This window comes from Phalangium opilio, unplaced genomic scaffold, assembly GCF_054372755.1.
Source record: "Phalangium opilio isolate 3A_F unplaced genomic scaffold, DU_Popi_V2 ptg000070l_1, whole genome shotgun sequence".
Classification (NCBI taxonomy): Eukaryota; Metazoa; Arthropoda; class Arachnida; order Opiliones; family Phalangiidae; genus Phalangium; species Phalangium opilio.
Window position 1 is genome coordinate 13,507,384 of NW_028324182.1, and position 14,911 is coordinate 13,522,294.

The 14,911-nt window shown below is 38.7% G+C and overlaps 1 protein-coding gene across 4 annotated transcripts in view; it reads left to right on the forward strand.

Moving 5' to 3' along the window:
- Positions 1 to 6,109: 6,109 nt before the first annotated feature.
- Positions 6,110 to 14,911, forward strand: part of Sobp (Sine oculis-binding protein) — a 47,006-nt gene continuing 38,204 nt past the window's right edge. The window contains exon 1 of one of the 4 annotated variants that reach the window (XM_089843301.1): positions 6,110 to 7,021. In XM_089843301.1, the coding sequence (XP_089699427.1) occupies positions 6,830 to 7,021 (192 nt within the window). In that variant the 5' untranslated portion in view covers positions 6,110 to 6,829. The remainder of the gene's footprint in view (positions 7,022 to 14,911) is intronic. The other 3 variants (XM_089843303.1, XM_089843302.1, XM_089843304.1) reach the window with 3 other exon arrangements.

Consider the following 14,911-nt stretch of genomic DNA (forward strand, 5'->3'; position numbering starts at 1 on the left):
TATAGAGCTATCTCAGTTGTGACGTCAGTGCCTAGGTAAAACGTTACTGGCTTCCGTCCCCCCCCCCCCAACTAGAGGTCGCTAGAAGCAGTAGCTTCTCCTATGCCTCTGCCAGAGACAAGTCAACCCTCCACGTTTCCTCCATGGCATATAATATATTCCCTAGCAGAGAAATAAGGGAAATTTTGAAGCAAATATTGTAGATTAAGCCTATAACCAAATGTGGATGAGAGGGAAAGTATGACAATGGCCATAGAGCTTGTGTTAAAAAACGCGGACATCAAAGTTTCGCCAATAACTATTTAGTTTACTAGTGACTGATGGACTTGCAAACTCGCGACTGAAAGTAGTTCAGGCATTTATGCTCCTTGGTTTAACCATAGCCCACTCGATCACGCGCATCACGACGCAAGCTGCTCGCGCTATAGCTAAATTAACGAGATTTGTTTTAAACGTATCTAGTTTTATGTGCTCTTCTATTGCTTCGATAACCTTACTTAAATCCATATTATACCTTCAAATACCTTTTAAAACATTACCAGCTACTCTGTCCTGACTACAAACACAAATCGAGGAAGTTCTAGCATACACAATAGCAGACGACGGTAACCGCGTAACCGCGAATTAACACAAGACCTATTTTAAGGGAGTGAACAGGCCCAGTATAGCTACGCCAATAAAACGGTCAACTATGGCGAAACTCTGATGACTCGCGACTTTTGGCCATTTTCATACTTTTCCTCTCATCCACTTTTGCTATAACCAAAAACGGATTTATGGGATAAGAACGTCGGAGTTAGCGAATTCACTCCCCATCCTCGCATACTTTATTGAGAAACTTCGTCTGCTTATATTTTGACTCCACCCAAAAATTCTGTATATAGCTACTTCTAGAGATCGAATTTGTGGGTGGAGTCAAAATATAAGCAGACGAAGTTTCTCAATAAAGTATGCGAGGATGGTACTAGAGGCTAAAGCTACGATCCGACGTTCTTATCCCATAAATCCGTTTTTGCTATAACTAATTGACTGAAAAGACTTGATAAAGAACAGGAAATCGCTACTTTGCATTAAGCCCCTTTATTATTATATTAATTCATCTTGATTTGATGAAAATACATTGAACCCTTTATTCGAATCCCCCGGAAACTCAACCAATTATAAAAACAAAGTCAAACACCTCTAATCCTTTATAAAAATCATATAATCATAATCGCGACTCCATTTTTTTTGATAAAAACATCTTTACTTCGAGTAAACAGAAGTAAAAAGAAAACTATGCCTATAAATCGCCTATTCTTTCTTTCTTTCTTCTACCCAAAGCCATAAAAGCAAACATAATTTTTTTGTGGGTTTCTACAGAGAGAATTTAGAAGGGGAGTGGAAGGGGTGGTTTGGAATGTAGCGCAACGTCGTCTGCTAAACGTTATCTAGGCAGGTCGATTTCCGGTATGATGCGTTTGTAACAGAGAGATTTTAGAACACGTGACCGGAAACTCGCCTACCCCAAAAAGCTCAACGCGACATCTTGTTTGGGCGTCATCACGTTTAATAGAGTCAAAGGGGGGGGCCTTCCACTCCCCTTCTAAATTCTCTCTGGTTTCTATCATTTCAAAAATATCCTATTTACCAATATTTCTCAATGAAAGAGAAATAATTATGAAAAATCAGGACCAAAAAGCCTACAAAAGCTAAACAGACATTGATGTACAAAATTATATTTAAGAAGAAGAAAAAAAGAGGGAGCTGTTTTTTAAAGGCGATTTCAAAAAGGAGCAATTACTATATATATAGGGGTACAAACTTGGCCAAGCATATAATTTTAGCCATAAATTTGAAGCCCAAAGCATTTTTTTTATTTATTTTTTTCTTTACTCCTGGTATCAAAACAGTGAGTGAAGGAGCTAGTAGCGTTTTACCAAAAACAAATGGTATCTCCGCCCCTTTTTCCCCAAAATTGGGTAGCCCTACTTAAGAAAAAATATCTAAACTTTGTTGGACATGTTCACGCCAGCTTGTAAATAAATCTCCCAAGGTATAATGGGCGTTTTTTTTATAATTTATATCGAATAGCTACTACTTTTTCTTCTTGTGTTTTATAATATTACACCACCACACCACACCAGACCAGTACAAACGTAAGATTAGTCCTAACCAAAAATGGGAGCGGTATACCAAGCACCCTTCTTATTATATAAAATATAAACTTGGGATTTCTTTGGGGTACCGCGCCTGGGTCATACATGATCCCATATATGGTTTAGTGGAGTGGTTTTTCATTATAGTGATCGGGGGAGAAACTGAATTGATATGGTATGGTATATATTGGTAGTTTATTTGAAAATCACTTTGAATGTTTTGTTAAATGTTTTCTATCAGGACCTTACGCAACCTAATACCATTGAATGGTGAACACGGTGTTTCTGATAAGTCTACCATAAATTAAGGGGGATGGTCTTTGGGTCATCAATTTTGAGTCGAAAATGTAACTTCTATCTCCGGCCACTGTTTTCGAGTTAAGATTGTCCAGGGTATTTTACGGATTTATTAATTTTTTTTTAATTTTGACAACATGTGCATGTTGTCATCAATGTTTTCTGGGCGCGTTACCTAGTTTTACATCTTCCCACTTATTTTCTCCAGGGGCGTATTTGTTCCGAACAAAAAAATAAAAAAATTTAATTCATGGTAATTTGGATATGTACGCCGCGTTTTTCCCACCGACATCTGCCTCTCTCTATCCTCTCGTTGTAGTCTGGCAAGCGAGCAAGCAAGCAAGCAAAAAGTGGTCATGTTATAGGGCTTGCCCTGATATAATTTGCCTCTATTCCTCGGTGTGTGCGGTATAATATTTTCAATGCCCACGTTACAAACCCGGCTCTTTTTTTTCCTTCCAAACCGAATCTGGTTTTTTACCATTTGGTAAAGTTAAAGAAGCCGGGGAGGAGTTTTTACCAAAGTTCCTCTGCCGTTAATTAGACCACGCCGACTGTGCACGACTCGCAAATTTTGGGTCCCTCCGTCGTGATGTTGTTTGGTTATAGTGGGCAGATCCGCCGCTCAGCAATTACCTACTCCGTCTACCCCTCCTTTAAAATAACCCCTGGCAACCTAGAAAGTATAAAAAAACCGATGCATTTAGGCTTAAAGAGAGAAACTGCCAGATTAAAATTATTTATCATAAGTCCTTGATTTGCGATTGGAGACGAGTAAGCTTAACGTTGTAAGAATTCAATGTGAAAAATCGTTATGTTATGTCTTCAATTGGGATCCCAAGAAAACTTATCAGATACCGGCAAGGGGTTTCAAACTTATACCCAAAGAGCATTAGGTTCTCGCAAGAAGTGATATCTAGTTTATTAGGGAGAAGGTATAAGATGCCTAAGTATTCGCGCGCCATAGTCCCATGCAGTCCCCCTTTCAAAATACAAGGGGGGACGTAAAAGGAGGCCGGGCTATTTCGCTGCCTCTCCTCAGTCGGAAAATACAATGTAATTTTCGTCATTCGCGTCACGCTGATGTAAGTTTTCAAGAACCATGAGATACTGGTTGTAATTTAGAGGCGGGGATTAACTCCGGACCTACTATACGTTTGGACTGGAGATAAAGCTGGAAATGTAGTGAATTTATACCTTCTCCCTAATAAACTAAATATCACTTCTTGGTTCTCGATATTGAAAAGGTTGTACCCCTTTTTTTTAGGAAGCAGTTTCGAAATTGTTTAAGTTATTTGTATTAGGCAACTCTAGTCATTATAGGCGTTCCGTAATATTCTTATCGATAGTATAAATACATAAATATGAATACATTTTTGCGCCACGAAATGTTTGATTTCTCGCGCAAGTGGCTCTTGCGAGACGCTGTGATGGTAAAAAGGAGGGTTGCGACTTGCCAACTGAAGGCATAAGAGGAGGATATGCCCAAACCAGACTTGGTTTTCCGAACCTTTAATAATAATCCGTGAAGTATGTATTTTTCTAGAAAAAGGAGCCAACGTGGCTCTCCACCTTTTCTCAGTCATGTTCCGAGCTACGTATAATTAGAGAAATGTTTTTTTTCTTCTACTTCTTTTTCCGAGTGAAGGGGGAGTTTCTACTTTTCTAGAATCGGTAAAATCGAGAATAAAGGTGAAGAAGGGAAGGTAGAGAGTGAGAGGGAGAGAGAGAGGATAGTATAGGTTAGAGATAGAGAAAAGATTTTTTTGTCTATCGTTTTCTTGTCTCAAAGTATAGACGGAGGTAAAGCCAGTCTTAGAGAGAAAAGTATTTCAACTTGATATATATATATATATTTTTATATATTCTTGATTCGCGCTCCTCCCTGAAGAACTTAGTCAGGGAGACCGCCCACCCTCTGAACTTGTTACGAAAGTACTAGGGCCTACTCGGCAATCAGAAAAATAATAAAAATTTTCGGGAGGTTGTAAGTAAAGTATAGACACCATGCATGCACCGAAAGGATAAAAATTGAATTTTTTTGTATTGAAAATCCTTAAAGAGGTAGTGAAACATTGGTGTGTTTTGTTTCCTTTAGCGAAGTTGTGAAAGTTTGAAACTTGCCTAGGGTGTTTGTTAGTGAACTTCATGAAGTTGGAAGCTGAGCCGTTTCAACAGCGTTTTCCCTAGATTAAAAGGTAATATCACTGTTCCTTTGAAATGAAATGATAGTGACGAGAAGGAGGAGTGGACCTTCGATGACAAGGGGTTTTTATACCCCCCCCCGTCTCTCTCTCTCTCTCTCTCTCTCTCTCTCTCTCTCTCTCTCTCTCTCTCTCTCTCTCTCTCTCTCTCTCTCTCTCTCTCGAGTCTTCTTTGTCGTCCCTCCCAAGAAGAGAAGTTTCTGGTTTTCTCTCAAAAGTTAAAAAAGAAGTATAAGAAGAAAGGGAGATGAATCTTTTTAAAGAGAAAGAAGAAGGAAAAAAACGCGCCTTGGGCGACTTTGGTCGGTCGCGAGTCTGCCGGGCAAAACCTCCCATTATCTGTCCCTGGCTTAGACTCCTTTTCTTCGTTCTATGTCTGTCACCCCCCCCCCTCACCATACTTCTACCTCTCTCTCTGTCTCCGCCGTAACCATGATCATCTTCTCCTTTACATGTAAGGGGATCATCCTCTTAGAAAATATATCTAACTGAACTGTATATCGGCTTTGAATCATCTCGGGATGGACTCAAAGATTCGGTGTTCGGACCATGAAAACCCGATATTGGGAAAAAATGTCACTTCCTAGTACATCACCTACAGTTTCCTAAAAGACGTTCAATTCTAGTGAACATTACTAGTGAACTTCGCTTAACCTTTACGCCTTATGCGTTGGGGTTAGTGTGCTGTTTGTAAACTTAAAGAAGCTGAGAGGAAATGCCCTCTTTCAGGGTTGTAAAATTTTCTTGTAATTTCAAGCAGCCCCTGTAGAAGTGTTTCATCCTCAATACACCGGTGGTCGTTTTAAAGCGGCTATTTTATGGTAAAGAAATATTGCGAATTTAAAGGTGTGATAAACTTGACAATTAACGTTGATGGAAGATTCTTAAGGAACGCGCCCCCACATAGGTATATGTTGCGTCTATCTTTTTCCTCTTAGTTAGAGTCTCGGGATCCGCCTCTTAGCGCGCGGGTAGATCCAAAGGTAGATCCCTTTTGGAGTCAAAAAAAGTCGAGACTTTTCTCTTATTCTAGACTCTCTTTCTTAAGACCGGCGACGTAAGAGGCGTTACGCCGATCGAACGCTAAACACGGTGGAAAAAGAGATCGAGAGGCGATCGTCTTGGAGTAATTTTTTTCGTTACCTTTTCTATATACCCCCGCGGGAGTATAGTTATAACAAAGCCCAAAGATAGACCGCAATAGCTACCTTTCCGCTCTTTTTCACTCAGAGAGATGGCCAAGCCAAACTCTGACGCCCCTATACCGAGTAAGTAAAAAATAAACCCCAGGTTAAAGACAGGTGTTACTCCATTTCCATACGAGGCAACGCTGTAGACTAGACAGAGTGCGCCCAGTGTTCAATCTCTCTTCTGTCTGTTTTATAAATGTTTCGAGGGACGCGCGAACTGACCACTAGCACCACCGCCACGTGTTGGCAGGTCAACCCCCGGGGATGGGTGTCCCTTGATATCCTAAAAGAAGGGATTATGTAAAAGTGTTTACTCTTGAGGGTTTTTTTTCTCGTATCTTTATGTTTTTTCCAAATTCCGATCCTCTGGAAGTTGAACTCTATATGGTTGGGTGATTTATGATGAAGAAAACCGTCGTAGAGAAGGGGGTTTGCTGGAAGGGAGGTGTTAAGGGAAATTGTTTCTCGGGATGTTTTTCTCTAGCATCCCGGGATGCACGCGGAGTTGTGTGGAGGAGTCCGGGGGGGACGCAGCATCCTTCGCACTTCCGGATGACATAGTTGCGCATGCGTCGTCGCCGAATTTCTCCGTCGGAGTTCGCTCGTTTCGCCGTCGAGTTGGACTTTTCCTCCAGAGTTCCTCCGTTAATATTAGCGCGAGTTTTCGGCCCCCCTCGTGGCGGTTTGGCGGGCGAAAAAAATATGGCGCCCGACGGAGCGCGGCGAAACACGTGTAAAGAGCCTGAGCGGCTACAGAAATTCGACACCCCGGCTAGCTATACGAACCTCTCACCTTTCGCCATTTTAGACGAAGCCGGGACGAACGGAAGAAGCCGCCAGAATCCTCCGAGGCGATAAGAAGACGCCAGCCAAGAGCCCTCCTCCTCCGTTTGCTCTCTCTCTCGCTCTCTCTTCTCCGTCTCCGTCTCTCTCTCTCTTTCACTATCTCGGCCGGGAGAAATCTCCCGTGACTCTCCACACCAGTCTTCGGAGACCGGTGATGAGTTCGTTGGCGGCGACAGCGGCCGCAGCCGGATTCAAGAAACGTCCCCGGACTAGGCTCGAAATTCCTCACGCTCACGCCGCCGGACCTGACGGACGTAGATCGGTCAATTTCCCCGGAAACAACTTCGATACCTCTACCGGAAACGTCCGGATAAAGGATGAGCCAACAGACGACATCAAGGTAAAGGTATTTTCCATTTTTTCTTATTTTTAGATAACCTTAGACTGTTTCGAACGCGATCATCACCTAATCCTTATCCCATTTGATCTCGGTCATGCACGCTACCAACATTCCAAATTTAAATGCATGATCTAAACAAGGGTTTGTTCACCCCTTTTATACCATGTAATTAAGATAGTGACCACACTGTTTATTTTTGCAATTAGTTTGGTTTTAATTGGGAGTTTTTAAGTTGTTTACCCAACTTCAAGTTGAAAACTTGACATTTATAGGCTATAGGGATTTAAGATGCGTTTCCATCCTTTTAAACTTGGCGCCAATACCTCTTCAGTTTTCTTTGCCAAAGTTTTTCAAATATTTTTTCGTGGGAAACATAAGATTGTACATTATCTTACGTTACTCTGTCGTACACGTATATATTCAAATGGTTGTCTATATTGCCAACGCGAAATTCCTTTTGAATTCTCTGAGATTAAGGAATTAGGAATAGTGTGTAAGATAAGTTTACCGCCCGAATGTTTTGCCCATGGATAAATACTCTGATTCTCCGTATGGGGCTCTCTTCTCTCTCTTTCACTCTCCACTTTTATCTTTCTGACTAGCTCTCTCTTTTTCTCCATCTCTCCTCGAACTCTTCAGCCTCCCATATAGTTTAACATAAACCTCCGATTCCCGAGAAAAAAGTTATTTTTAGGCTGGCAGGGTCATATGATTCCCTCTTGGAGTAGAGTTACATTTTTTTTCGTGCTCCGTATTCGACAAACCCCGTTCGCATTATAGACGTATAGATATTTTAAAGCGGCTTTTGCTAAATAAACAAATGTAAAGATATCGCGTCATGGCCATTCTTAAGCTTCCGGTTTCGCAAACTTTGTACTTGAAAGTAAGATAGCAAAAATTGTAGAATTTTACTGATATTTAGTTATGAAAAAAAAACAGAACAAAAATCGAATGCGAACGCGGCTAATGTTTGCCCCTTAAGAGATGTATCTACAACCTCCCATGATTTTTAATTATTTCAAAATAACCTAACTTTAGAATGCTAGTTTCTTCCTAAGCAGTGGTTTCCCTATGAAAATGTAATGTTCTTTTGGTTAGAATGAAAACATTGTTGGGCCTTACTTCTCTAATTTGTAAACCATCGTATGTCGGGATTTGGCCTACAAACTGGCCTATTTTCTTCAGGATGACACAACTACATTCCCCTCTAACTTAGTTAGAATAACAAAATGAAGATAGTCTTAACCTCCCACGATAATGTAAATAATTTGAAGCTTTGAGTATTTTGATACGTTCGGCAAAATCGTTCGTATTGCAAAACCAGCTGGGTACCCTTAAGAAAGACTCGCGGGGGAGATTAAGAAAAAATGCTATGGCAATGTGCGTGTGTCTGTATATCTTTCCACTTCCTATAGCCTGATATGTCGTAATCCAAGCGATTCGAGTTTTAAAAATAGCGTTAAACCTATAGCTTCCACGTTCAAAAGTACCATCCGATCTGTTTAGTGACGTAATGGTGTAAATTTCACTGCTAGTTCAATTTTTTCACGCCTTTATAAAGGCTGAAATCCATCAGTAGAAGTATTCGCGAAGTTCGTCTACGTTACATTAGAAGGAAGTACCATAGTGGCTCTTAAGATAGTTTAATTTTAAATTGATTCATTTTTGTTATGAAAGATTATTACGGGATGTGAATTAGAAACATATTGAGACCAATGGTATTCTCTTGCCAAATTATTCCTGTTTAAAATACCAAGAACCTTTATTGACCCTCGACCTAATGGACTGACCACCTTAAGGTGTGTGACTGTTGCCGATGGTGTCTCTGTCCCAAGATCCCAACGTATGTGAAATTATTCCGTGGAATGGATAACTTCAACTAATGAACTGTATAAATGACGAGGGCTATATAAATATAAACTGATGTATCAGAATTCACATTACATTTCACACTGTGTGAAAAAAGGGAAGTGACGTCACGCTCGACTTGGCTTGAGACTAAATCTTTTTTTCTCTCCTCCTAACTTGTCAAGAGAGGAAGTTAGCGCCTTGTCAATCATTGTATGCCGGTACCCCTTTGCTACAGTGCTATTTGCCAGAGGAAACCTAGTTTTTTTTCCACAAAATAACCCATTGTCTTCCTATATATTTTAGTCCTCTGTATTTTGTTTATTGTTATTTTGTCAAATTTTGATAGCATTTTATTCCCGGATTTATTATATGTGGAAGTTTTAGTTTAATCAACTCGTGATTTGTTTTAAAATTGTGGTTTTGTTGTACATCGAGTTTCGTTGTTATATTTTAGAATATTTAGAGCAGTTGTAAGGGCCCTGTTTTGGATAAGTTTTGAATGTTTTTTTAAGTAACGCGTGGCAATACAAACCGATAAACAAAATTTTCAATAAATCTCTTTTCAATTGCGAAAATATTTTCGTCAGAAATAAAAAAAATTAGAATCCCGATAGATATTCAAAAAACAAGACTATAAAATTTTTTTGAAAACGTGCAAAAGTTAGTTTTCGTTACCCATCACTAATTTCTCTCAGTTCAAAATTTTTTATATATTATTAAACTTTAAATTAATGGTAGTTTAACATCCCCTCCCTCCCTCTCTCTTTCTATCTTGAATTTTATTTAATATAAAATACAATTTATTACGTAATATTTTTTTTCGATTCATTTCGATGATGTAAACCTAGAAAACTGGCGGGGTCCTCCTCTAGAAATTTGTAAAATTAAAAAAAAAAGGATGCGAGAAAATCATCTTTATGATCTTTTCTAGTCCGGCGCTTCGTAACTATTAATGAAACACCCGGATATGTATAGAAAAGGAAGAAAAAAAAAAAGATTCCCTCGTTTTAGGAACCGCCTCGAAAAATTGGAATCTTTTACTCTTAGAGACTAAACGGCACCCCATGTTATTTGTCCATAGACCATAATACAGTCAAAGTTGGTAAACTGCCATTACTCTATAGCTCGGCTGCTCGTACTTTACCTTATTCTTTCTTTCTCCTGAACCTTTTGTCATTTTTAAGAAAAATATTTTTTCTTAAGAAAAAGAAAATCACTTTTTTACTAAAGACAATTTTGCCGCCTGTTGAGTTTTCTTGGTGAGTTGTAAAAAAATAAAAAGAGAGAGGGGGGTGTCTATGACGTTATGAGCTACGAATATGAATTCATTCAATTTTACCACGTGTTCAATATCCAAATTGAATTAGGATATAACTTCAACTTGGGATATAATAACGTATTGCATGAGGAGAAAAACGAAACGAATATTCTCGAGACCATTAAATACTTTCTTGATCTCTTATATGTTTATTGTTTAGTTTTTCAACCTTCCTCCCAGGCTAATATCTCTCTAATTTCGGGCGTGTTCGGTTTTGTAAAATTAGGAAAAATGAATAAGAATGAGAAGCGGTTTTGCTAGAATGGAAAGGAGAAAAAAATAAAGGTAATAATTAGTGTTTGTGGTTATGGGGAATTATGCTAGAATTATAATGTTGATATCTGGTGCCCTATGAGTTTTACAAACTTGATTTGCAAGTTTTAACTTTCAAAACTTAAAATTATATATTGGACTTGGAGGGCTATATCCTTTAAGAATGTACAGATATATTTTCTTTCTTAGGAAAGTACCCATGCTCTTTGTTGTAGTAACTTATTAGTCCGCCATTTTTCAATATGGCGGACTAAAGTCTTTCTTGCTGAGTATCAAGTGCTTAAATTTAACTTCCCAACAAAATTAGTTACAGTATTCTAGGTCGAAGTATCATAGAGAGACAGTAATCTTTTTGTGAGTTAGTGAATTAAAGTTGAAGTACATTTATTAAACTATAATTAATATTTTACTAAGTTTTAATATCTGATCTTTCGCTTCCAACATTCTCGAGACTTCAAGAAGAAAAATTATCTGCTTTTTCATTCAAACCGACACTAAATTAATTAACATTAAGTAATATGTCAGATTGCGGCCTCTTCCTCTTTAACATTGAATTAAAATCCCTTTAAGCCTTGTACCAAGGAGGGACACCTTTAAGATCGGAAGATGAAAGACAGAATGAAATTAATAATAAGAAAAAAAATTCATTGTGACGAATGAACGATACAAAATTTGTTGAATAAGAAATGAATTTTCCCCGCAGTAGGTTATTTCTCCTCTTAAATAATTTCTTTAAAAAGATTCGCACGGCATTTTCTTCAGATGTTAAGTTTCTTCATTTTTTTCTCCTTTAAGACGTTGCGAGCGCAAAGTAGATAGTGGTGAAGTATTATTAGATGAAGAAGGGGAGGCTGAGTAACTCCCATCTCTCTGGAAAGAAAGTCAGCCCGAATCCATCCCAAGTTCTTGCCTAGATCTATAGTCAGGCCGCAGAAAGCTAGTACATACACTAAGAAACGCTTCGAACCAACCAAGTTTGGATATATACCGGTAGCTTCTGAAAAATATTACCTCAAAAATCATCAATCATTTGCCAGTCAAAAGTTAGACCCCTTGTAAGATTTTTTTTTCTCCCTAATCTTTTAAGCGTATGCAACACGCCGCCAGGATTGTCTACTTGGGAACCCTTCTAACTTGTCTCTATTGTCCAAGCTGCACCAGTAATGCGTTATAACTTGCTTAGATTTCAATAGGGTTGTAGGGACAACCGAAGCGGTTCGAGGCCTTCTTCTTATACCTTATACCTTATTCGCAACTCTGATTAATGCAAACGGTTTTTTCTCTTCTTCTGATATTTGCATATTAGTGTGTTATTGTTGAACGACCATTTTTACATATATTATTATTTTTTTTCAGTAGGCCCTATGTTACAAAAATTTTATTTCTAAGTTTTGTTATTTTAAATACTAGTTTTTATTTAACTTTGTTGACGGGAAAACCTTATACTATTAGCGTATTTACACTTTCAAATATTTGAATTCAAACATACGGATTTTCAGGAAAGATGATAAGACATTTTAACTTAGGAAGATATTTATAATATTTCAATTGAAATTATTTCCGTATATCTTAAATTAGAACGTTGGGGTATTTATTTTCGAAATTAAGAATTCATTAAGTAACGCGTATATTTGATATTTTTGACGCTTCATTTCGTAATGACGGAATTCCCGTAATAAGGAATAAGTAATTCCGCTAGACGTTTCCAATTTAGTCTTAATTATTTCGGCCAATATACGGACACTTAGGTATATATGCAATGGGCGATCGTACGAGATACTTTAAAAGTTCTCCAATTCCATTTTGATTGGAACGTCCCGTTTTCCGCAGCAGGACGCCAGAGTGTGTTCCATAGCTTAGAATTCTAAACCGGGACGTCTAGAATTGCAATTTTCGTTGGATGGTCAAAAGCGGGTCCAAGTTGCGTCGCGTATCCCGATTCTTTTCATTATTAAGTGGGTCTGAGGCGCGTACGGTTTTAGGTTCCTATTCTCGGAGCCTTGTTTTGACTTTTCTCTCCAAATTTCTCGACGTTGCCATCTTTACTAAAATTTGAAACTGAAATCTGAAAATCTTCGAGGTTTCTGTTTACCAAACTCGAGGATATAGCTAGCTAGGAAATTCTGGACGGTACATGGGATATGGTGAAATGACGCGACTCAAGAAAATCCTTAGCCTTCCTTATATACGTAAAAGACGTAGAAAGCCAGATCCGATATCTTCGAAACCTTCCCGAGGTTTCGACTTACCATTGAAATCCTAAAATCTCTATCTCTGATGTTTCTAGCTCCTTCTTCCCCACCATAATCGTTCGGCTCATCAGTCTCTGATGAAGCTCCAGTGTCACGTGTCCCGTATCCCCCTAGAAATCTGTGTGCGAGTGTGAAACTAAACTTTGAGAAACATTTATATAGCAAGATTTAATTAAGTTATTGTGTATTACAATATATTCCAGACTCTTAACTGGAAATTTCCTCAATCTCAAACTTAACTTTCTAGGCTATAGAACTTTGTTTCAAAGTTCTCCAATCCACGTGACTTTTTGAAGGAGGGAAATAAAGAAAGATCGTTGGAGGATGCTGTGCGGGATGGATATGTGGGACTGGGATGCTCCGGAGAGATAGAGGAGTAGGAGTAGGAAGAGGGGATGAATTTCTTCTCTCTTTACTTCTCAAGCCCCTAGCTGGGTTCTCGGATATCTTGTTTTTGAGTTTGGCCTGGGATTGTGGATTGAGTGTGGGGGGGGGAAGCGCGCCAGCTCTTCTCGTATTCCACGTGGTTGTATTTAGGGCTCGAAGCCACGAACAACGACGTTTCTACAGTCCCATATCGACTTACAACTTTTTCACCAGAGACTAGCTCACTCTCACTTTCGCTCTCTTGACTAATATACTAAGACTTTTCTAACTCCAGAGCTCTAATTTTTTTACAAACGTTCCCTTAAGCAATCTAACTGTGTATATATCTTCTTCAAAAATGGTTTCTTTGCCAAACTGATTTGTAAAGTTCGCACTAGGAATCGTTTTCCCCCCTTCCTTTTAAATTGTAATTAATTATCCAAGTAAATTTATTTAATTGAGCCTCATCTACTTAATATCAATGAAAAAATGCATTTTAAATTTATTGAACACGATAAACTGTCTCCAAATACAAGAACTTCAAAAATTGTTATAGGCCTAGTATGAACAGAGCTCTTGGCCTCGGTTGTCGCAGGTTGTATAGTACCACACTAGAATGTATCATTTCTTGCATTTTAAACGGGGTTTGGGGATCATTCTCCGTAGTATTAGCTTCACTGGCGTTTTATTCTGACCAATAAGGTCATATATTTATAGAAGATATAACATTTGGATGGCTGTGCATGCAGCTCAATCGTGTATATTCGAAGAAAGCGACGCCGAATGTTGTAATATAATATCTTGGATGAATTAAGAACCATTCGTCTCCCCCCCCCGTTTCGTCCCTCCCTTTACACTCCTCCCCTTTTGGCTCTTTCCACTTTGGTTCGAGTTGCCATTTCGAAATTGTATACGGAATCAAGGACGACTTCGGAGAAGTAGCCAAGTATATATAGAGAGGCGGTAACCCGATCATTATAACTATAATAACATATACCTAATTTCGCCCTGTAGAGACATTACAAAATTATACGTGTGATGGATCAGTTGAAAGGGAAGGAAGAATTTCGCAATAATTTGAAGATTTATCGTCGTGGAATCGCTTAGTTTGATAATTTGATCTACACTTCGATTTTCTTGGAACAATTGCTAAGTTGCTGGTTACTAGGTTATGTCGTATCGTATTTTGTTGCTTAATTACCTTACTCGACCTATGACTAGTGCTAATTACAAAGTACACGCAGAATGCGAGGTATTTTACCAGGTAATAGTTAATTGCAAAGCCATTTAATTCACAATTATCCCCTCCCTTTCCAAGGCATTTCATGTTCAATTTCGAAGCAAGCTTCAACCCTTTTGTAGTATAAAATTATTTAGGCTCGACACTTTAAGACACATTAAACTCTGGACAGTCCGAATGGGTCGCCTCGTTAATTTCGTTTCGCGGAACAGACGATTTTAGTGTAGTCTGAATGGATCTTAAGGGAATAATGGATTCATTTTCCAAAGTTCATTGAACAGTGAGGTTAACTTTTCAATACTTGCGCAAGGTAGATGAAACTTGACATGGGGCGGGGGTTTGGGTATAAGAATTCTATTTTTTTTCTTTTTTTTCCAAGAACATTTCGCGTCGCGACAGAACCCAAAATTCGACACCATCAAGCTGAGCTCCAGATTGCAATTCGATCGCCTCGGTAGCTCATAATGACCTCGCTTATGCCCGCATAAATAACCTCAGCCTCTGACGCGTCTCGTGGAAAAATTTCATCCCCAAAAAGTAATCTAATGAGGGTTAGTAATACGGTCCGCGTCTTCCTAGGTATATAGTATACTATG